The sequence below is a fragment of the Lasiosphaeria miniovina genome (assembly GCF_030549165.1).
Source record: "Lasiosphaeria miniovina strain SMH2392-1A chromosome Unknown B0T26scaffold_7, whole genome shotgun sequence".
Classification (NCBI taxonomy): domain Eukaryota; kingdom Fungi; phylum Ascomycota; class Sordariomycetes; order Sordariales; family Lasiosphaeriaceae; genus Lasiosphaeria; species Lasiosphaeria miniovina.
The window spans coordinates 1,796,450-1,817,646 of NW_026848226.1; the positions used below are offsets into that span (position 1 = coordinate 1,796,450).

The window sequence follows — 21,197 nt, forward strand, 5'->3', positions numbered from 1 at the left end:
CTTGGGCGACGAAAACGGATTCCAAACAATCGAAATTTTGGAGAGGCCTAGAATTTTAGTGTAGAGCGTCGGTCAGGGAAGCTTTGCTACCCCACCTTAGTCCGTACCTAGGCCCAGCTGCAAGGGAGGCTGACGTGTGGGGTGAGGCTGAACAGCAACCTAGCTTCACAAGCGGGACCGCTAAAAGCACTACGACAACGCCCTGGCGTACGGGGGTATTAGTATTCGGTGAAATTACATTATTCGTACGAAGCACAAGGTATCCCCCTTTCTCATGGTAGACGCTTCCCCAAGATCATGCAGCCAGATTACCGTAAAAAGTCCCACGACACATTCTCAAAGCATCAACGCAGAACCAGCTCGGCTCAGCACTAAAGACAGTTTATCGATACCTCTGTACATACAATAAACTGCGCTATGTGTCTTGTCAGGCACGCTGCGTCTCCGCAAATAAATTAACCCACATTAAAAGTCCCACCCCTTTTAAGGAGAAAAAAGGGGCAGACAGAAAGCCCGCTGCAGTCCGCTACACACCGTCCGCTGTCTGCTGCAATTCCTTCGGGATCTCCCAGCCATGAGCAGTAGCCGCGCGTCTGTAGGCCTCGACCGCTTCTCCGATTCCATAATCATTCAACTGGTGGGTTTTTTTCTCGAGCCGCGCAGGAAAGGGTTCCGTGTTGGTGATGGCCATGCGCACCTGGAGGATCACGCTCTCCATGCTGTTTACGGGAGTCCAGCCTGAGAGGGTCAAGAGCTCCATGCACATGGCTCCGCCGCCTGTGACATGGCCGCCGCCGCCGTTCATAAAAGGTAGGAAGCGCGGGCGGATAATTCGCACAAAGGGGGGAGACATCGGAAAATCCCCTCCGAAGCGGACCTCGAGGACGATAGACGAAACATTGGCCTCCTTCATGTCCTTGGCCAGCGGGAGGGAGCAATCAAAGCTATGCAGCTCGATGATCCACTGAAATAGATTCGTTATCTCGTCAAAGTCCATGTACCAACCGAGCTCCTGAAGAGGGGTGTTGGCCTGAACGGCCTGCATCTTCTTCAACTCGTGACTCAATTGCCTCGTCGCAAAATCGCTTGCAAACGACGGAGGCTTGAGGCGCACAAGCGTCGACAGATCCAGAGCACCTGGCTTGAAGCTCGTAAGGGTTGGGTCCATGCTTGGGGGAGTCGGCGGCCGTCGGATGCTACTGTCTTTGTGCAACCCGTGATAAGGGTGGGAACCATGACTGAGCGGATAAACGCCTGCCGCATCTATACTAGAGCTGTGGGAATGCGATTTCTTGTGTGGCGGGCTTTTTCCCTCGCTCTCTTCGTCGTCCGAGTGTAGAAACTCGATGTCTATGTCGTCCTCGACGCTGCTGTCGTCTTCCAAGAGCAGAACCCCTCGCTTCATAGATGTCTTTGAGACTCGGCTAACTGGCCCATCAGCCGATCCAGCGTTGACATCTCGAAATGGAATAGCTGACAGGGGTATCTCTATTGATGCGTTATTAGGCCCGTAGATTACGCGAGATGGGTCCTGACCGTGAATTCCGTCACCGGTCGGGACTTGCTGTTTAGGCCATATAATAAACCCAGCGGACCCGAGGCCTATTCCTGACGTAAACACAGTGCTATGGTTGGCCGACTGAACGAATAGATATCGGCACTGGTGCCAGTCCAACTGAGACACGACATAGTGAGGGTTCGTCGACACGAACTCTCCGGGCAGGTTGATGATTTCGTTCAAGCTCATGCAAGCTCCGACCTTGAGGGCCGAGTTTGGCCAAGGCCGAGACGAGTTTTGCACGTAGGCTATGCTTGTGGAATAATGACGACTGAAATACACGCCATTCCCAGAGGCGCGGCCGTTCCTGATGTCCTTGAAATCCAAGCCAGTGCGGATGATGCTATGCCAATTTGACAAGTTGCTGCCGTGCCAAGCAAATATCGTAGGGTTTGCAGAGATGTCATTGCGCGCTGCCACGTCGTGCAGCGCTCGGTTGAATCGTAACTCCTTGTCGGGCGAGCCTTGGGCAAAGCGGAACTGGATCCAACCGTCAAGTCCCGGGATGCGTTCGTGCTCGCGATTTCTGCCCTTGCCGGACAGGCGTTGAGCCTTATCTAAGCCGGCCTCGCCAACCTCTTTCAGGGAACGATCAACCTGCAGAATACAGGAGCGGTTCGAAGACACGATCCACTGGAGGAGAGATGCGGCGGGAGGAGAGATGCGGCTCATAGACCGCAAGCTGCCATGCGCATGATTATGCAAGAAACATCCTATGTCTCGAATACTGGGAAGCGTGTCCAGAATGTGGCGCATGATTTCGCACTTCTCCTGCATGAGCAATGAGTCGAAGTCGGTGTCGTAAAAGAACAACTCTGCGCGATAATCTTTTGGCCCTGTCGGTGCCATGTTCAGCGACACGTTGCCCATTAGCCCAGTGCCCCAATTTCTTCCCGACTCGCCCATTATCTCGATATCAAACCAGCTGCCCGGTTCCGGAATGGCGACTATGACGGCATGAGTCGTTACGGTCTGTCCTAGAGCACGAAATGCGACCCATCGGTTCAGCATGAGATGTCGGTCGCTCATCACCTCTTTCAGTGTGATTCGGTTAGTGCTCGGCGACACTTGTACTTTTATGGGGGTATCCTCTGTCTCGCTGGCTAGGTTCGGCACACTGAGTCTCAAGCCCGTTGGCAGTGTGCGGATGGCGGGTGGTGTTTGCTTGTCTCCAGGGCTATTGTCCTTATACCCGGCGTCCGGTTGGATGGCAGCATAGCACAGACTTACCAGGAGATCTACAACGTATGGCTCCGTGAGAATCTCGCGTTCTATGCTGGGGCCGAGGCCCATGGCCATGTACTGGAACAGACATAAGGGGTTGGCGCAAACATAGGGTCGTAGTGCTTCGAACCCCTTTTCCAGTCTCCTGTGACATCTCAAGCAGTATTCCGTGCATTTGAGAAAGTAATGCATTGCAAATTGCATGGCTGCCAATGGAAAGCTGCCTTGGGTGCTCGGGTCAGCCTTGGTCAGATGGTCGAGGGCGAGGACCTGGTGATCTTCTGCCGCCAGGCCGCTACCGGCTTCTTTGGGCTCAAAGGAGACGTTCTCGGCGGTACCGAATCCTAAACGAGCCGAGAGAAGCTCGTTCGCATCTTCCCACGAGAGTGACCCTCGCTCTCGGAGCTTCAGCAACGATACAAAGCTTTCGTTTAAAAACTGGTCTAGGGAACTGGAGACGAATAGTTTCTCAAAGACATGGTCGACTCGAGTCTGGCTATCACTCTCAGTTGAGCTAGCCGCTTTGGTGTAGCACTTTACTTCCGAGAAGGCAGCCAAGACTTGAGCCATAGAGGGCTTGTATCGGCGACACTTTCCTATCCGGAAGCTTACACGGGTGTTGGCGACGGCCTCCTCAACAATGCCCTCTAGGCCTGCGTAGGCGGACTCGAAACGGACAAGGAGCACGACATAGTCCTTCTCATCCACGTCCCACGCTTCTATGGCCTCGTCTGACAAGCCGAGTTTTCCGATGCGGATGGAAATTGAGAAGATAGCCTGGGAGTTGAAATCGCTGAAGATGCCGACCTTGTAGCCCGCATCCTTGACCTGGCGGAGATCTCGCTTGAAGCGCGTTTTTTGTGCCCGAGATTCCCCGGCAGTTACAGGTTGGCGAGGATCTAATGAAGACAAGCCAAATGCTTCGCCGTCGAACTCGAACTCATCTTCGGAATTGTCATCGTCATCGTAGTCGGCATCGTTGCCAAGGCTGTCCTCGTCATCGCCATTCTCAGGCTCATCATTGTCCCCATCTTCAGTCTCGGTGCCCAAGTCGTTGCGGCCGGGTCTCCCCGGTACGCGATTGAGCGCCGACTCGAGGTGTTTCGACAATTCAAAGACCAGTTCGTAGACGGTGATGCCGACAAGATAGTCTTTGATAGCCGTGAGGGTATCGATGACTGCCTGGGACGCGCCATCATTATCGGTGCAGGAGACCATAAACATGTTGCCGTCGGGGTACTCGCTAATGTCGGTGGCAACGGCCTGGATATGCACGACCTTTTCAAGGCTAGGATGGTGGTAGGAAATGACAAATTCGCCTTCAGACCCTCCTTCCTCAATGGAACTAATGCCGGCAAGGACGCCCGTAGCAGCCTTTCCGGCGGCGGCCGGGATATCGGTCTTGAAATTCCTGCGAGCCATGGCCGAGATGTGATCGAGGTAGAGGGTTTAAGGATGAACGATATCGACGGCGATGTCGATAAATGCAGTGAAGATAAATGCAGGGACGATGACCGTGGCCCGGAGACTGACTGGTGCTGTTGCAAAGTTGCACGCGAGCCAGCGAGGTTCGGGAGGCGGGCAAGTATCTTATTTTAAGAAGTACTTTTTAAAGCGACCCGAGTGTTGGCCTTTGGGCCGTGAACTGGAAGTGAATGGCGGCGAAATCTTTCTCTGGACTAGAAGTCAAGCCTGAGGATATGAGACCTGGGTCGGGTGTCTGGAATCGTGTTGCCTACCAGTTCAGTTCCCCTTGCAGGATGCCGGGGGGATTCGTTTGGCTCCTCAGTTACCCGGGCACTTTTACGGGTACTGGGATGGAAATTGCGGGGAGACTGGGTCGCGTGAGAGAGCCTCATGGGCCCGGAAACGAAGCTTGATCCCGTGAAAAGCGCAAACGAGGGAAAGCAGAGGCGGAAGCGGTAGCGTGAGAGAGAAAAGAGAGAGTAGGTGGAAGTAATGGGATGGATGCCACGGCAGTGGAGGTTGGACGGTTGGCTGCGTCGACAACTTCTGGCGGACACTTCAACCACCACCAGCCATGAAAGTGTACTAATCAAGGCTCAAAACGCCAGATGACTAGAGAGTTTACCTAGCCAGATGACTAGAGGGGTAATTTTGATATAAAGTCTCTAGTCATCCGGCGTTTCCTGCGACTGGCGTTACAAGTATGTACCGGGTCGAAAGACGTATTAACAAAAAATACACGGGCGCCGGGCTAGTAGCCACGCCGGAAGAAGGATGTACGTTTTTCTAGATAGCCTTTACAGAAGAGATTATACTAAATAAAAAGTGATTGATTCCCATCATCAATATCATGCAAAAGAAGCACAATCGGTAGCGCGGTGTGTACGGATACCTGTGTACCAGGTAAATACCATACCCAATACCGTACAGCACATACATTCCCCGTCACTGACGGTGGCTGCCCCAACGGCCCGAGCAAGACCGCCGTCCAGGTGGTCCGAGCCACCTCACCAGCAAGCAACAGTACCCACCTACCCCACTAAATCCAATTCAACTTCAGCTCGCGGTGGTGCAGGTGTGCGTCTCAATCGATATGCCCCCTTTTTAGTCTGTCATGAAATGACCTTTCGTTCACACCCGCATCTGACATCACACCGATCACATATCATATCACCTCGGGTCTGCGAATTACTAGTCGCCGTCTGAGTCTTGAAGCGGATTAAGTCGCGCTGTCGTCTCTCTGCTCGGAAATTAATCGAAACAGCGTCCTTCAACGTTGATTCGGGACCGCGAATGAGACCTTAATAATCGACATATATATTATGGCCTGGGACTCCAGTAAGCCAGGGCGGCGGCGACAGAGCAGTGCCGCGTCAGGAAGCTCGCGTAATGTGTCGGGTCATGGGCGCCAGACGTCCAAACAAGTCGCCCAAGCTAAGTCGCATCATGTGGCCGACCCCTTTTTGCAAGACTTTCTGAGCCCCTCGTTTGATGCCGCCGCGTATCTAAACGCTACATTGCCGCCTCTACAAACGCCGGGCCCGTCCTCCTCCTCTCGTGGCCCCCAGAACGCGGTGCCCTTGGCCGAGCTCTCAACCCTGGCTCAGTCGTCCCTGTCCCAGCTCAATGCCCACACCAACAGGCTTACCAACACCCTAACCCAACTCACCGACGACATCCTTCGGAGCGGCGGCCGGCTAGCCTACGAGGTCGAGCTTCTGCGCGGCAAGACCCTTGGCCTGGCCGAAGCCCTTACCGAGGGTCTGCACGACGACATTGCAAAGTTTGTACCCGGCGGCGTCCGGGACATCGTTGCCGAGCCGAGAGCGCCTTCTGTTGCGGTTGTGGATGGTCATGGCCTGCCCTCCCATCAAAGACGCCTCTCAGTGGCGGCAGCGGCAGCCACCAGCGCTCCCGCCCCTGGGGCCGACGACGTGGCAGCTGCCCCTGGAACAACCGAGCCCGCTGCTGTGGACGAGCCGCCCTACATATCGCAGCTGCGCACATTAACACTGGTGCGTGCCCGGCTGGACTCGGTCATTAAGACGTTTGGCGATGCCATGGAGTTTGTGTTCCCGCCGTCCGAGGTTTCGGTTAGCTCGTCGTTCCTGTCCGTCTCAGCACCCGATGCCGGCGGCCAGAACCACAGCACCGAGGAGAAAGGCCAGCAGGTCCTTCAGACTCTGCGCGACGACATCTCTACCCTTCTCAACCAGAACCCCGACCCAGTCAAGGGCATCGAGGACGCCGCCCGCCGCATCGAAGAGCTGAAGGACCTAGCAAAGGTGTGGAAGGGTACGGCCGAGGAGAAGGGGCGCACGAAATTCATCGAGAGCCTGGCCAGGATGGTGGAAGAGAAGCACAGAGACCTCCTGCGCGACATGGACCAGTCGTCTCGCCGAGATGGCGGGAAGCCTGACTCGGAAGCAGGCTCCAAGAAGGCCAGCGGGGAGTCCGATGCTGCCCAGTCGGAAAACAAGGGCTACGGAGCCTATGGCCTTATCAGCCAGCTCCAGAAACTAAGAAGTGGGCTGTGATTGATGGCCGCGATGTCGTATTTGACTCTGGTTTTTTTCTTTCAGACGGCTCGGATACGGTCATGGTATCGCAGCGAATCTTTCCTTCGAATCAAGACCTCTCGCAAACCCCCCCCCCCCACAATTATTATTATTTATTTTTCTTGCGGCCAGGCGAACAAACAATCGTAGGCTAGCCTCTGTTCTACTATTTGTCCCCTTCACACCCCACGGGAGGCCCTCTTCAATCATACCGCATTACGGATCGGGAATACATACCTATGCTCCAAAGGTTCTTTTGCCAGACGTCCGAGGCGAACGTTGCACCGTGTACCGCGGTCCTCGTTCGAAGCACAAGCATGATTCACAATGACCGGCCCCAGCCAGGGGGCAAGTGACACACGGTCCTCATGTTTAATTACATTGTGGTCGCTCCAAAGTACTCTAGGGTAGCCGGCGTAAGCTGACGCAGAAGGCCCCAAGCCCAGGAATATTGTGTCTCTCTCCCTTTCAGGATCGGGCGAGCTTCTTCTTCCATTCGCCCTCCAAATTGTATCCCCATTTTCTCAATGCCAGCTTTTTTTTTTTCGCCCGCGAGCATGGTGACTTCTTTTTCCTACTTGAGCACACCACCTTGAGGGAAATCTTTCTGGGAAAGGAGGTCCCCCCTCCCCTGCTTTTCGCGGTTGCTCGTGAAAACAATGGGTTCCAGACCCGCAGGAAACGCACAATGCCATCGCTATCACCCAGGCCCATATACTGTACGCAGTAGAAGACTCTTGGTGTTTCTGCTCTTTTCCATTTCTCTTTGTGGTGTCTTGGTTCTTGTTTCCGACCTGGTGAGTCGAAATCTGGACGTGGCCCCACATTTCTCTCTCTCTCTCCTCTCTCTCTCTCTCATGTTGAGTCAAAGGCTCCCAATTTGGGAGAAGTGAACCGCAAAAGACAGCTACTGACCAACGAATATCCAACACGCCAGCGCTTGATAACGTACGCGCTTGTGTCCAGTATTAGCGGAATTTCTTGGCTGGAAATCACTACGGCTCTTGCCCGTGTCGGCGGCTTAGCCTCAGATGAGCTCTCCGACGCCAATACCAACAAAAAGACGTGGCCCCGTCCGCGTTTCCACCTTGTCGTTGACGCGCGGGAAAAGCGTTCGAGTCTCTGTAAAACCCTTTTCTCGGCCGTCATCCAGGGCTACCCGCCTCCGATTCTAGTGGGGTACACTGAAGAGGGCGAGGAGGAGGAGCCGATCAGCCCCGCGGGTTTGGTCAGCACAACACTGGAGGCCATCTCGACAAACCGTCTCGGCGACGAGGACGTGGTCCTGTGGCTTGCGGCTGACCACTGGGTCCAGCTCCCGATCGAGGTCCTCGTCAGGCGCTACCTCCAGCAGACAGAGGTTCTGGGCCAGAGGCTGGCACGGCAATACCCGTTGCTCGGCTTCGAGCAGCGCATCCTCTTTGCCGCAAGCAAGAGCTGCTTATACAAGTGCAACGACACGGATGTCCTCCCAGAATCTTCACTCCCCCGCGACGTGTACGGCTCCTTCAGGGGAATCCCGGCGAACATCAGCTTCTCCCGGCCCCGCTTCATCGCGCCGGGCGCCTTCATCGGCCGGGTCAGAGATGTCGTTCCGTTCCTCAGAGCCACGCTGAAGGTATTCGACAGCGCTCGCGACGACAAGCTTGACGAGGCTATCGTCTGGGACCAGTTGTTCCGGAGCCAAGAAGCCGCGCGGCAGCTGCGGTTGAGCCTCGGCCAGACCAGCTTCGAGCGGTTCCGAAGCTCGCTCCTGACCAAGGGCGCCGCCGCCGGTAAGTGGACGGCCACACAAAAACAACAAAAAATAAAAGAAAAAGAAGAAGCGGGCCCCGAAACCGGCGATGGGGAAGCAGAGCTCGGGTTCGGCCTCGACTACGAGAGCAGGATCTTTCAGGACCTGTCGCCGCACAGCGCCGCCGCCGACGTGCAGTTCCTGCGGTTCGACCGCCCGGCCGTGGCCAGGTCGCCCTCGCGGTCCGCAGCGTGCCTCTACGCAGATCCCCTCGCGCTGCCCCCAGAGCTGCGGCCGCACGGGTCGCCGCTCGCGCACCTCAACGAGTCCGATTTCTTAATGCCGTCATCGTCATCCCCACAACCACCACCACTGCAACCACCGCAGCCGGACCTCGCGCAGCTCAAGAGAGACGTCCTCTGGTCGACCGTGGCCCTGGCCACCAACGTGGCCGTCCCCCGCGGCAGCATCCCCGCCGTGCTGAGCGCGCCGCCGGACGACGACGCGGACGACTGGTGGTGGCGGAACATGTACTTCAGGCCGCACGGCCGGCTCCTGCTCCAGCACTATCTCCGCCCGAACCGGTACGCCCTGGCCGAGCAGGCCACGCGAGGCGGGAGCGCGTGGTGGAACGCCCGAGGCGGGCGGGGAGGGGTTTGGACGGGCCGAGGTATGTTTTCTTTTTGGTTTCTATAATTCACGGAAGTCCCCCCTCCCCATTTTCTTTCTCCTCTTCTTTTTCTTCTTCTCTCACCTCCAACCTATTTTACTGACTTGCTAATCCTTGTTTGCTATCCGCAGGCGGCTGGATTGCCTGGACCCATATCTGTGGTCCAAAGCACGACTCGGTTCTGTTCCGAGATGGATGATTTGCTCCCCTTTGCACTAAATATGATGGCTGGGCTGGCTTGAGCAAAGCAAGCTTTCTTCTGACACGAGTAAAAGGGGGCGCGGCCGCAATATAGGATTTTTCACTTAGGAGTCTTCGAGAAACTGCTCCCACAAAATAGCGTGCTACTTACTACATAGATATCTCAGTAGGTGGTATTCATATGTCTGTTGCTGAACATGGGGTAATTACTGTGTGGAACTCGCCCACTATGAAAAGGAAAAAGTTTGTTTAGTATTGTCCTGAAAGACATCGCTTTACCTACAGGTAAGAGGTTAGGTAGCATTCTAGCCTGTCGAGGGCGGCCATCCAGGTAAACCCGCAGCTCAGACTGTTGCTGCTCAGGGGCCGCCTGGCTGCTATCCAAGTGTCTTACAGTACTGTCCCCATCTTCTCAGACATCAACCAGCAGGACCAACAGCGACGCTCTTCGTTGTACCTGCAGCAAGAAATGAGCTCTTTATTTCATGCGCTATTTTCTTTTCTTCCAGAATGCTAATTGCTCTCTATCTTTTATTGGCCTCCGCGCAGCTTCTTTCGGTCGATCTACAGGCAAGCAAGTATTTGGTCTCCCCTTTGCCATCCAATACGGAGACATCTAGACCTTCGAGATGGCTAGTTTAAGACTGTTGTTCTCTCCGTGAATATACGCACTTCTGGTTAGTGAGGGGCAGCGAAGCAAAAAGAACGAGTAAAGAGAAAAGAAAAAAAGAAGACTAGCAAAGGCCGGGGCACTGTCAGGAGATGTGGGTCCTCTTGTCTAGATTTCGTCTCTCTCCCATCTCTCAAGTGTTAAGACACATGGAAAGCATCACGAATTCTCAGAACCGTCATAGGACCCAGACCTAGTTGTGCTCTTTGCTCTCACGCTCATCTTTTTTGCGACCTGAGAACTGAAAAACGATCAAGGAAAAAGCCAAAGTGTCCACCCATAAAAGCCATCGAATGCCACCAGGCAACCTGGCCACCCATCCCATTTTATGACGATAGCTCTCCTTTTTATCAGAAAATCACTACTGCCGCCGACCCCGATACCATGTTTTGGTTTTGCCCCCCTATCAAGGCAGGTCGAAAAAAGGGAAGGGATGCGAGGGGAATCTATCATGACCAGCCGTACAACTCCTACAAAAGCGGATGCAGAAACGTACCACAAATGGCCCTTTACCAAAAGACTTAAATTTTGGGGGTGAAATGAGAAAGCACAGAAAGAACGGGGGGGGGGGAAAGAGACATAGCTGCCGTTGCCTTGCTACTCCTTGTAACTCGCTGCAGTCTTGCGTAGTCCGTTGGCCTCGCCTGCCTCCAGAAGTTAGAAACTGTCGGAGAGTCCCAGGAATATCTCGTTCTCCTTCCCGGGGACTAGACAGGGGGAAAAGAAACGCGAAATTAATAGAAGCACGCAAAGTGCAAGGCTCGTGACTAGCCATATTCCTCGCCATATTGAGAAAGATCCTGGCCTGGCCTCCCAGAATCAAGACAGAGTTGCTCATCAAACCCATGAAAACACCCGACGTTTCTGGATGTCTTTGTCTTCCGAGTGTTTCCGCCGAATAGCCCATTGTCTGGCGAAAAGGCGCAAAGAGCAAGAAACTGTACCCCAATATGGCGGCTCCTAGGCTACCTCGCTATGGTCGACCGTTCCAGGGCGTTTAGCAGCTCGGGACGATCTTGCAATAGTGCGGTGGCTTCGGCATAGGTGAACCATTTGCGCTCTCGCTTCTCTTTCTCGGGCCAGTCTTCAGCCTCTTGTATCACAGTGGCTTCGTAGAACTGGTAAAGCGACCGTCCGTTGTCCTTGGAGTGCTTCTTGGAAGGGCGCGTCTCCACGATCTCGCCGAGGTCGTAATCGATCTGCACCACAATGCCAGCCTCCTCCCAAGCCTCGCGCTCGGCGGCCTCGGTGCATTCCTCGTCGGTCTCCCAGCCGCCCTTAGGCAGCACCCAGCCTTTCCGGCGCGTTGACTGGATCAACATCACGTACGTCTTGTCCTCCGACAGCGGTACTACGCCGGCAACCAGTCGCTCGCCCTTGGTGTTGTATCCTGCAAAGGAGGGTCAGTCTGGCCGACCGCAAGGACTGGGAAGACATACAGACCCTCCCATGTCCAGGAGGCCGCATTGTCTTGCAATACGCGCGGCAGCCTACTTTCTTGAAAAGGCCGCAAGGGGATCGGAGGAAGAAGAACTCACTCTGCTTGGCCCGGCCAGTCCGCGACTCCATAGTACGATTGCTGCCACTTGCGGCCATAACTCCTTCGGTCGAGCAGGTACTACGGCTCGGCCGAGTATGTGGCCCAGGTAGCTGGTAGCTAGCGTTGGAAAGATCGAAAAAGGGACACCCAGTCCGACTCCACTTCGGCGAGGCGGTTACACGACAATGGACTTCGGACAAGTTTGACCCAGGACGGCCCTAGGAAATGCCACGAAGCAGACTGTGTAGGTAGGTTGCAACGAGAGATGACGCGCCCTCAACACGTCTTGGACGGCATGGTCGGAGCAGGGCGTGGGAGGAAGATGGGCGGCTTGACGAAACCCAAGGCTGGTGGTGGACCCGCGCAGTGAAGGGTTTGGAGAGTGAAGAACCTTATAGGTTAAACGTCTCGTAGACAAAAAAAGACCGAGCGTGCGGATGCTGGCGTACAGCGTACGGTGCACGTCGTAGGTACAGGTACTGTTGCAGCGTGATAAAACGAAGGTCTGCTGTTTCAGCCAACGACTAACTCGTAGAGAAAGACCCGGAAGACAGCAGTGTTTATGTGCGGTGGTGTGTATATGTATGTATGTGTATGTCTGTATGTACGACAGAGCCTGTATGTACGACAGAGCCGCCGGGAGGGTGTCGAAGGCAGTGGCGACTGCGGAGGGGTTGTGCACAGGAGCCCTAAGAGTTCTAGTGCATAACCCGCCACTACAGCGTGCCGGCAGGACAATGGAAAAGCGTTCCGAGTGTCGCTGAGGGTCCGAAAACGAACGTGAAGCCCAACACGAGGGTAATTTTGGGTGAGAGAATAGGGCAAGGCAAAGGGGAGAGAGCGGGACGCCGTCGGGCCGGATTGGGGGGGGGGGCCTGTCGAGATGTGCTTCGGTGCGGGTTGCGGGCTGTGGATCGCAAATGCCCTGGCGGAACGGAAGCGCGGAGCAAAAAGGCAGAAAATATTTTTTTCCCCTTGCAAGATATTTTCTTTTTCCTTCTTTTCTTTTCCCGCGCACGCGCTCAGTGTCCGGCAACGGCAATGGCTCGGCGAGCGCCTCTCAACGAGACCCGCAAGTGAGGAAAGGAGTTAGAGATTTTAAGTTATTAAAAGGTGTGCTCTTTTTGGACAAGCCCAGAGGCAATGCAGCCGAGGTCGTGGCTGACCGTGGCCGTGTGATGAGATATCAGCGCTGGGGGCTAGGTTGCCAGGGCAGGAGCAGCATGCACAATCAATGAGACTCGGAGCTCAGGGAGGTCCAATGCTTGCTTGGCTTGGAAAGGCAGGGGCGGAGGTGGAAGTGGAGGCAGCAAGCTGGAGCTCCTGCTGCTGGCGGTGTCTCGTGCCCATCAGTAAGTAAGATGGAGGGGCAGTTCCCGGGGAAATTAAAGTTGACTTTTTATACTAGTAATGGAAGGAGGTAGGGAGTAGGCAGGCAGCGGAGGAAGGTACGGCAATTTCTAGGTACAGGACAGTACATCCAAGGCAAGACCAGACTCTTTCTTGCCAGACGTGAGCGAGCCATGGAGACAACGAATGGAAGCTAGCGAACAGCTCCCTGCAACTGGTGCTCTTGTGTGGGTGTGCGCTGTGTGATTTGCTGCGGTGGCAGGGGTAGCTCGATAGGGTAAGGCAGCTCTAGGCCTCTAGAGGGCTGGGCGCCTTCTCTTTGGTGCAGTGCCCTCGGTTCCCCACATCGCAGAGAGAAGCATGACGGACATGACGGAGCCAGACTCAAGCAAGTATTCGGTAACAAAGCGCGATGGAAAGAAACGGGTTGAGGGGAAGAGAAAGGGGAGCCTCCAATCGAGCTAAACCCTTTCTCCTTGTCCACCTGCTGCGACGGGTCCAGCGAGCCCCAACCGGACTGGACAACCAAAACCGCCGCGTGCAGAGGCGCGTGGGTAACACCTCACCTCATGCATGAGGGGTGACGGGAGCGAGGTGCCTTGTGAGCAAAGTATAACAACGGCACTCGCTAACAGCCTCCGCTTCTTGTCTTGCGCTGCCGGTCCCATCTCGCGCTGCTTGGGGCAGAGCCCGCGAGGAAAGCGTAGAGGTGGCCTAGAAGACCGAAAAGTCTTCTGATTCGGGCATAGAGTTTACGGCCCCCCAGTGTGATGTAAGTGCAGACACATTGCTCGAGTTAGTGAGTACCTGTGTTTCAACTCTGCTATACAAGAGAGACAGACGACAGACGGCAGCATCCCACGTCCGTCCTCCCGTCTACATGGTAACAATGGAACCTGGAACTTGCCTATCTGCATTCTTACCAGCTTGCCGGCGGGTGAGCGTCGACGATGACTTGGCCGGGTGGGATACCGTAGCCAACGCAACGTAATAAAATACATTTGGTACTATACTTGGGTAGGCCGATTCCTTGGCTGAAACCAATCAAGAACCGAGACCACCTGCTCTGTACCTTACCTAGTATAGTCTTTGATTCCATGTTCAATCGAAGCGCTCAACCTCAACCGCTTCACGGGAGAGCGGGGCAGACGACCACAGGGCGAAAGGACGATCTTGGTAGGTGGGGGTTGCAGCAGCTCCTTTGCTGGGGTTGGGGCTGACTTCATCTTGGCTAGCGGGCTGCCTAAGGTTGACGGGACCACTCAGGTAGGTCACGGACCGACCTCACTGACTAACACTCTTCTGCCGCCAACGAACGCTCTCCAGCTTCCAACACAACCCAAGGCAGTAGAGAGGATCCGAAAGCGTCGTTCAGGCCGTGATTCGCCAACAGTGAGAACCGAAAGCTAATTATCAAAATACCTCGGCACCCTGCAGTCCGTGGTTTGCCGTTGCCGTCGTCTATGCGTCTCTGCCTGTTCCATTTTGCCTCTCTGCCACTCCAACAACCCTGAACCACTTGAACCAGCCGGGAACCTAGTCTAGTCCTTCCTCGATTTTGTTTGAGCTGAGGTGCTGGACTGGCTGACGGAATCGTTCCCCCACATTGTCGGTGCTGTGTGTTCGCTTTTGCTTGCTCGCTGTCTTGTCTTGTGGGACTCGACGTGGACGAACCATTGGAATTGGAATTGGAGCTGCGCATCATCATAACCGGAGAAGTCCTAGGTACTGTACCTACCACAGGCCGAGCAGGCGCCCGGTCTCCCTCAAGTCTTGTTGGTTTCACCGCCTCACGACAACAGCTCGACGGCGGGCTTTAGCCTTGCGACAGCACCCGGGCAGAGGGCGTGCCGTGGGTCGATTTTTAACACGTCACACATCAGATCCCGAGCCCATCGGCCGTTTCTGGCCTCGCGCCTAGCTCCGCCGGCCCTGCTCCCGACCTGTCGCCAACAGGAGAAGTGTCCCCGTTCCGGATTCCTAGGGAGGTCCCCCGCCCGACCCACGGACATTTTCCTGGGCTCCGGCATCTTGGACTCCTTCCGTTGCCGGCCACTCCCACGCTGCCGTCTCCTGGGTACAACGGGCACACGTACTGTACGCGTGCACACACCCTCCAGGCGACGAGGCGACGAGGCGGGAGCACGCTGGTCTCAACGGTCTTGGTGTCCCAGGGACAAAGCTCTTCCAGCCTCTTTCAAGCCCCCCCCACTCGGCGCCCATCTGGGAGGGCAGCATGGACAATGCAGCACCACACATGCAGGCCCTGGACGACGCGGCTGCACACTTTTCCTATATATGCCCAATCGGTGAGTTGATCGTCTCCACGCCCTCCTACCCAACCATTCGCGCATGTGCTGCAGTGGTCCACTGCCGTTGGCTGCTCGGGTCTTTGGATGCGATCTACACCTACATGCCTCTACTCCCGGTAGCTCGTGCGCCAAGTGGCCAGGGCAGCTCTGAGGCAGCTCAATCCAGGTCCCAGATCGGAGCTTCGGTGCTCTCATCCCCACGCCGTCACACACGGGCTACCTAACTAGTTAGCCCTTTTCCTCGCTCGGGCAGCCACATCCCCATTCGCAGTCTCAGCACTGCACGTCGTTTCCTTCTGTCACAAAATTGAGGCTACCCACGGCCTAGCTCCGCTCTCTCGGAACTACGTTTTCGGGTCGAGCGGTCTTGCGTCTCCATTTGCGTCACGTGTGGTGAGGCTTGCCGTCGACGTGCATCCTGCCAAGACCCTTGACATTTTGATAGGGTGACATACATCCTGCGGACACTACACTACCCTACCCTACACTGCGTCCCGTCCTATGCTACCAGACGTTTTATTGCACCTTGACACAATAGTTGTGCTGACTCTCGAGTGATACTCGACAGGATACAGCAACTCGTCCGACTGCGGCTACTGCCGCCGCTCTCGCAGTGGTCAGTCTTCAAAACGTGAATCTATACCTCTTCTTGTATCATTGCCTTGCTTATAGCTGCCTCTCGAGTCGTGTTGAGAGTTATTCCTCCAACAATGATTGCGTCTGGAGCTCTGTCCACATCCCTGCTCGTCTTCATGTCAGCCTCCCGAACCCTGTAACTTCTTGCTCCTGGCGAGCCCCTGTTGCATGGATGGATGGCTCACTCTATGAGTCAAGCCGCCACCTCAACCAGTCACTCGCTGTAAGTGTTCGAGTCTGTATCTAACTCGCTGTCTCTGTAGGCTATTCCTATTACGCTGTAGCAACTTCGTTGACGCCCGATTTCTATCAAGCGTTGATTGATCGATGTTGGAGGCGTTCTGGGACCCTCCTTTACCGGCCAAATCAGAAGAATTCGTGCTGTCCACATTACACGCTCCGTCTGGATTCTACCGCCTTCAAAGCGACCAAAGACCAGCGCCAGGCGGTCAACCGCTTCAACAAGCATGTCATTGGCGAGAGCTATGCCAGAGAGGCAGCTCGCCTGCACCCCCCTACGCGCGAGCAGGTACGGAAGCGGAACAATGAGTTCGACCTCGCCAAAAGGATCCACGAGCCCGAGGCCCCAATGCTCAAGTCTCCCCCACTGCCGGCACACCAGTTCACTGTCGCTTTGGAGCCAAATACATTCACTGAAGAAAAGTATGACGTGTTCGAGAATTATCAGCGAATCGTCCACAAAGAAGCACCAGAAAAGATCTCTCGGGGCGGCTTTCAGCGATTTCTCTGCTCCTCGCCTCTGAAACACGAGACGGTAACTGGCCCCGATGGCAAGGAGCGCCAGTTGGGTTCCTTTCACCAGTGCTACCGCCTCGATGGGAAGCTTGTCGCCATAGGGGTCCTGGATTTGCTTCCCCACTGCGTCAGTGCTGTATACTTTCTCTACCACGAATCTATTCACTCATTCAGCCCTGGAAAGCTCGGTGCTCTGCAAGAGATTGCTCTAGCCCTCGAGGGCGGGTACCGTTGGTGGTACTCGGGGTTTTATATCCATAACTGTGACAAGATGAAGTACAAGATCGACTTCTCCCCTCAGTACGTCCTCGACCCAGAGACTCTGAAGTGGGATCTTCTCGACAAGGAGGCCTTGAGGTTGTTTGATCAGAAGCCTTATGTCAGCCTCTCAAGAGAGCGCCAAGGAATCAGCGAGGAGCCGGTCAAGGAGAGCGCTTCGGAAATCAAAGCCGGCCGACAAGATAGCGCGAGTGATGCGGATGACCTTGACGATGGCGAGGACGAATCGTTTCTCTTCCACAGCGGCATGCCCGGCATCCCATCGCTAGATCAGATGGAGGAAGTGGACATGGACGGCCTGTTGCTCCGCTCAGACTACGCAGACAGCTTCTTCTCGGCATCCGACTTGGTCGTCTGGGAAGCGGAGCGTATCTCGCAGTATGGGACGCTGAAGTCGAGAATTGCCGAAATGGTGGCGGCAATCGGTCCCGACTTGATGGGTGCCATTTGCGTAGATTTCCGCAAGCGCAGCAGATCCTAGTTCCTGGTAGGATCGCACTTTCCGATTCACATACATGCAGACACACTCACTGAGCGTTCGGTGAGTGAACTGGGCAACTGATCGCATGTCCCGTTTTGGAGTTCGGTAAGCGTGGGGTTGGGTCCAGTCGATGGCATTCTGGGGATGGGGTACAGACGTTTGCTGCATCGAGTGGCTGCATCCCGTTCCGTGGAGATACTAGACAACACCACTGGAATTGGTGTCGGAACATGGGTCGTGACGGAGCACATGATGCAAGATTTTGTGATGGCACCGTCTCTTGCTCACAGGGAGAAAGAGGTAAGAGGTTCATTTTGGAGTGGTGGACGTGGGGGGAGGGGTGGGGCGTATATTACTTCATATGCGAAAGGCCGGCTTTCTTTTTCTTGGTTGGGAATTCGGAGAGGCCCGATATGACGACGACGATGATGACTGCATTAATAGACACCCCATTTACACGTACATGTACGGGCCAGGTCGGGCGAAGCTAGGCCAGTTAGGCGGCTCGCCTCATTTTCATTGCATGCAGAGTTGCAGATTAGATACGGGATTATACGGAACGTTTGCATTTGACCTAGTAGATAGGAGACAATAGAAGCCGGTCTGGTTGGTAACTAAGGTACCCAGGCACCCAGCTGAACTTCCTTGAGCCTGCGGACACTGCAGGACGGACTGCGGGTGCAACGAGGTCATGGGTCCATGTTGCATGTGGCATACTGCATAGGCATAGAGATGGCTTGTTTCGTTATCTTGGCAGCCGCATGTATTCGAAAGTCTTGTTTGCTTTTTTTCTTTCTCTTGGTCCTCACTCTTGATTTTGGGCTGTTGGTAATACGCAAGTCTAACGGAATGCTTCAGCTTGTGGTTATCCCACATTCTACATCCCTCCCGCCATAGCCGGCAGCCGCTCTTACCTAAGGTGCCTTTGTGTCGGTCTTGTCAGTCGGGGCGGTTGTCTTGGAAAATGACAAGAGCAGTGTTGTTTGAGGGTCATGGGCTGAGCTGGGACGGCGGTCTAGATGTTGTCCGTTGATGGCAATGCTCCTGGAAGTTCCCTCCATTCTTGACTATTGCACACTTAGTCTCAGCTAGATGGTTTTTGCCTTTTTGTTGGTAGTTCATTGTTTGATGATATTTTCCTGTAAGCCATTACAGAACTAGAAAGGTTTTGTAGGGGATAGAAGGACAGTATGTGTTACTAATAGGGAGACTCAACTTCTAACAAAAAATTGACCCGTAATGAATCGTCCAGGAGCCATCGTACTTTCCCTTCTCTCGTCCAAGTCCGTCGGCTCTAAGGGTCGTGAGTGGGCGGCTCCTTCTTTCGCCCAGGTGCTCCTTCTTTCGCCTAGGTGCTCCTTCTTTCGCCCAGGTGCTCCTTCTTTCGCCCAGGTGCTCCTTCTCGTCTTGTAGCAATCTAGAGAGCCAAGATCCACTCGCTCTTTATCTCTAGAGCGGAGAAGGCCAGTCGTGCAGTCCTTGGACGCAGCCTGAGGGCTTGGAAGTTCCTTCTGTCATTTGCAGCGAGAGTTGGCAATGCATTTGATGTCCCGCCTGAACTGGCACTCCGCGTTTTTTGGGTGATTGGCCCGCGTCCTTTCCATGTCTTCACCCCCGTCTGGTTCCGAGCTCTCGGCGGTCTGATCTGGTCTAGCTACGATGACAACAGCCGTGGTTGACTTGGGCACCATTGAAATCGCTGCAACCAAGTCGACCCTCTCTCTGACATTGACAAGCTCCTTCTCCATCACGCTGCCCTCTGCATGGCAGGAGCGGAGACTGCCAACCGCCACTGAGCTATGCCAGTCCTCTGCCGCTGGAGACATATGGATCGCCAAGGCCGGGTCTTGCTGTGTGGAAATTTCGACCTTGATCAATGGTGTCCCGCCTGGCAGCAGCACTCTTGACCCGCGTGCTGTTTCCGCGGTTGTTTGCTTGGTTTCCGAGTGCCAGGTAAACAATTGATTCCAATTTTGCACTGTTGGCTCGCTTTCACGCTCTGACTGCGTTGTAGATCTGGAACGATATGGGGCTCGAGCTGAGGACCAAGCACACCTCGGCCCCCGGGGTTCCAAATCAGCACAGCCCGCAGGCTTCGTTTTTCCTCCACCATCCTGATCTCTCGTCGGACATGATCGCGCCATCTAATATCCCCTGTGCGCGGTTCCGGGGACTTAATTGTGAGATAAACTTCGGTGTCAATCCTGTGACCCACCAGGCAGAAACGCAGGTCGTTACCACTACACGGCGAACCACAGGATCACCAGACAAAGTAACGAATCTGACGCAAAACGAACTCGGATGTTCTGACCATGGTCACACATATAATCTAAGACGCAACCCAAGGCGGAGTCAAAAGGCTGTGGTGGCCCACGAGGAGATGGAAGCCATATACTTGTCAAAATCAGCATTTTCCGTCAAGCCAATTACTGAGAATGAGTCAAGGCTACAAGGTGGCTTTGGCTCTCCTGGTACTGCATCAATTGCGGAACTCACGTCGCTTCTGGATGTGGCGCTTCGCAAACTCATAGGGGTAAGGAAATCATCGTCGCCGGGGACCAGAACGATCAAGAATTTGGAAACCCCTTCTTTGATTGATATTGCTCCCGGAGTTTGGAACCTCCAGTATCTTCAGGCATGAGTTCACGCAGTACAGTTTTGTTGGTTTTTGCTGACACTTGGAATTTTAGTTACTGGCAGCCCATGCAGGAGTCATCCCTTCACTGGCCAACAGCATGGCCCGACTGGGAAATGCTCGCTCAGCCAGCTTACGCAAGAAGCTCGAGAGCATCACACAGAATGGGACATCCATAACTCAAGAAGAAGTTGGAGACGGAGACGATGCCAAAAATGAGATTAGAAGGCGGATATGGCTACGGTGCCAGACAGATATCAGAGCAGAGCCGATCAAACGAATTGACAGCCGAAAGAAATCGCAGCAACTCACAGTCCGGGAACCGCCAGGACAACCTGGTTTACACGACTTAATCGATTTCGGGGCATTGACGACCACAAGAATCCTCGAGAACGATGCTATTATGAATACAGCCTACCGTGAGCACATGGCAGAAAACCTTCCTTTATTCGACCACCCCCGAGGTGGATACGAAACTGTTCAAGCAGACTTTGATACGATTGATACACACTACAATAGTGGCGATGATAAAACATCATCTGACGACTGGATGGATGACCCAGACGCCGATTATTTCTATGCGGACGGGAATGGCAACATCTACCTAGTTGAGAGGCAGGCCGTGTTTGGCCTGATGAACTAGAGTGGCCATCAGATGTATCTACGGATTCGAGTTCCGAGTTCGGGGAAGAATAAAGATAGACAGACATGGGCACGCAAGACCAAGGTCTGAGCCCCTAAGTGTGTAAACTAGAAAGTTTTAGTGCGAGTGGTGATGGGTATAAGCCATTTCACTTTTGTCATAGATCTGTGGAAGCCCCTCCTTGAGCAGACGAAATACAATATATAAACTCGAAAGCTAAAATTGACAGAGCCCAGATTCGGGCAGGGTCTTCTCAATGACTATAAACACGCCCCAATATGTATATGAATGTAACTGAATGTAACTGGCACTGGTGTCTAAGTGATCCGATTAATAAGTGCCCGGCACAGCCCGCGGCCATGCAGAAATGTAATGTATCCAGTGAAAAGATGGATCAGTGAAGAATAAACAGCCCCTAAGTAATCCCCATCTTGCCTTTGAAGCCTTCTCAGTAACGCCAGAATGCAATATCAATAGGAAAA

General features: G+C 54.4%; 6 protein-coding genes across 6 annotated transcripts; 4 read left to right on the plus strand and 2 right to left on the minus strand.

Moving 5' to 3' along the window:
• Positions 1-194: 194 nt before the first annotated feature.
• On the minus strand, positions 195-4,320 carry B0T26DRAFT_453303 (uncharacterized protein). The gene has a single exon (XM_060435111.1). It carries the CDS (start codon positions 4,202-4,204, stop codon positions 527-529), a length of 3,678 nt encoding a protein of 1,225 aa, XP_060291512.1. The 5' UTR covers positions 4,205-4,320; the 3' UTR covers positions 195-526.
• A 988-nt stretch (positions 4,321-5,308) lies between these two features.
• Positions 5,309-6,851, plus strand: B0T26DRAFT_453476 (uncharacterized protein). Its single transcript, XM_060435114.1, has one exon. It carries the CDS (start codon positions 5,572-5,574, stop codon positions 6,784-6,786), a length of 1,215 nt encoding a protein of 404 aa, XP_060291513.1. The 5' UTR covers positions 5,309-5,571; the 3' UTR covers positions 6,787-6,851.
• A 391-nt stretch (positions 6,852-7,242) lies between these two features.
• B0T26DRAFT_453470 (uncharacterized protein) lies at positions 7,243-9,737 on the plus strand. Its single transcript, XM_060435113.1, has 3 exons — positions 7,243-7,604; positions 7,745-9,212; positions 9,344-9,737. The coding sequence occupies exons 1-3, from the start codon at positions 7,467-7,469 to the stop codon at positions 9,409-9,411; spliced, it is 1,674 nt and encodes a 557-aa protein (XP_060291514.1). The 5' UTR covers positions 7,243-7,466; the 3' UTR covers positions 9,412-9,737.
• Positions 9,738-11,048: 1,311 nt separating this feature from the next.
• Positions 11,049-11,679, minus strand: B0T26DRAFT_655758 (NUDIX domain-containing protein; the record flags this gene model as incomplete). Its single annotated transcript, XM_060438648.1, has 2 exons — positions 11,049-11,473; positions 11,622-11,679. 2 exons carry the CDS (start codon positions 11,677-11,679, stop codon positions 11,049-11,051), a joined length of 483 nt encoding a protein of 160 aa, XP_060291515.1.
• Positions 11,680-15,230: 3,551 nt separating this feature from the next.
• B0T26DRAFT_743687 (arginine-tRNA-protein transferase) lies at positions 15,231-17,437 on the plus strand (the record flags this gene model as incomplete). The annotated part of the gene is made up of 3 exons (XM_060444294.1): positions 15,231-15,282; positions 15,854-15,916; positions 16,185-17,437. 3 exons carry the CDS (start codon positions 15,231-15,233, stop codon positions 17,435-17,437), a joined length of 1,368 nt encoding a protein of 455 aa, XP_060291516.1.
• Positions 17,438-20,143: 2,706 nt separating this feature from the next.
• On the plus strand, positions 20,144-20,784 carry B0T26DRAFT_726506 (uncharacterized protein). Its single transcript, XM_060442823.1, has one exon. It carries the CDS (start codon positions 20,173-20,175, stop codon positions 20,713-20,715), a length of 543 nt encoding a protein of 180 aa, XP_060291517.1. The 5' UTR covers positions 20,144-20,172; the 3' UTR covers positions 20,716-20,784.
• The last annotated feature ends 413 nt before the right edge of the window (positions 20,785-21,197 follow it).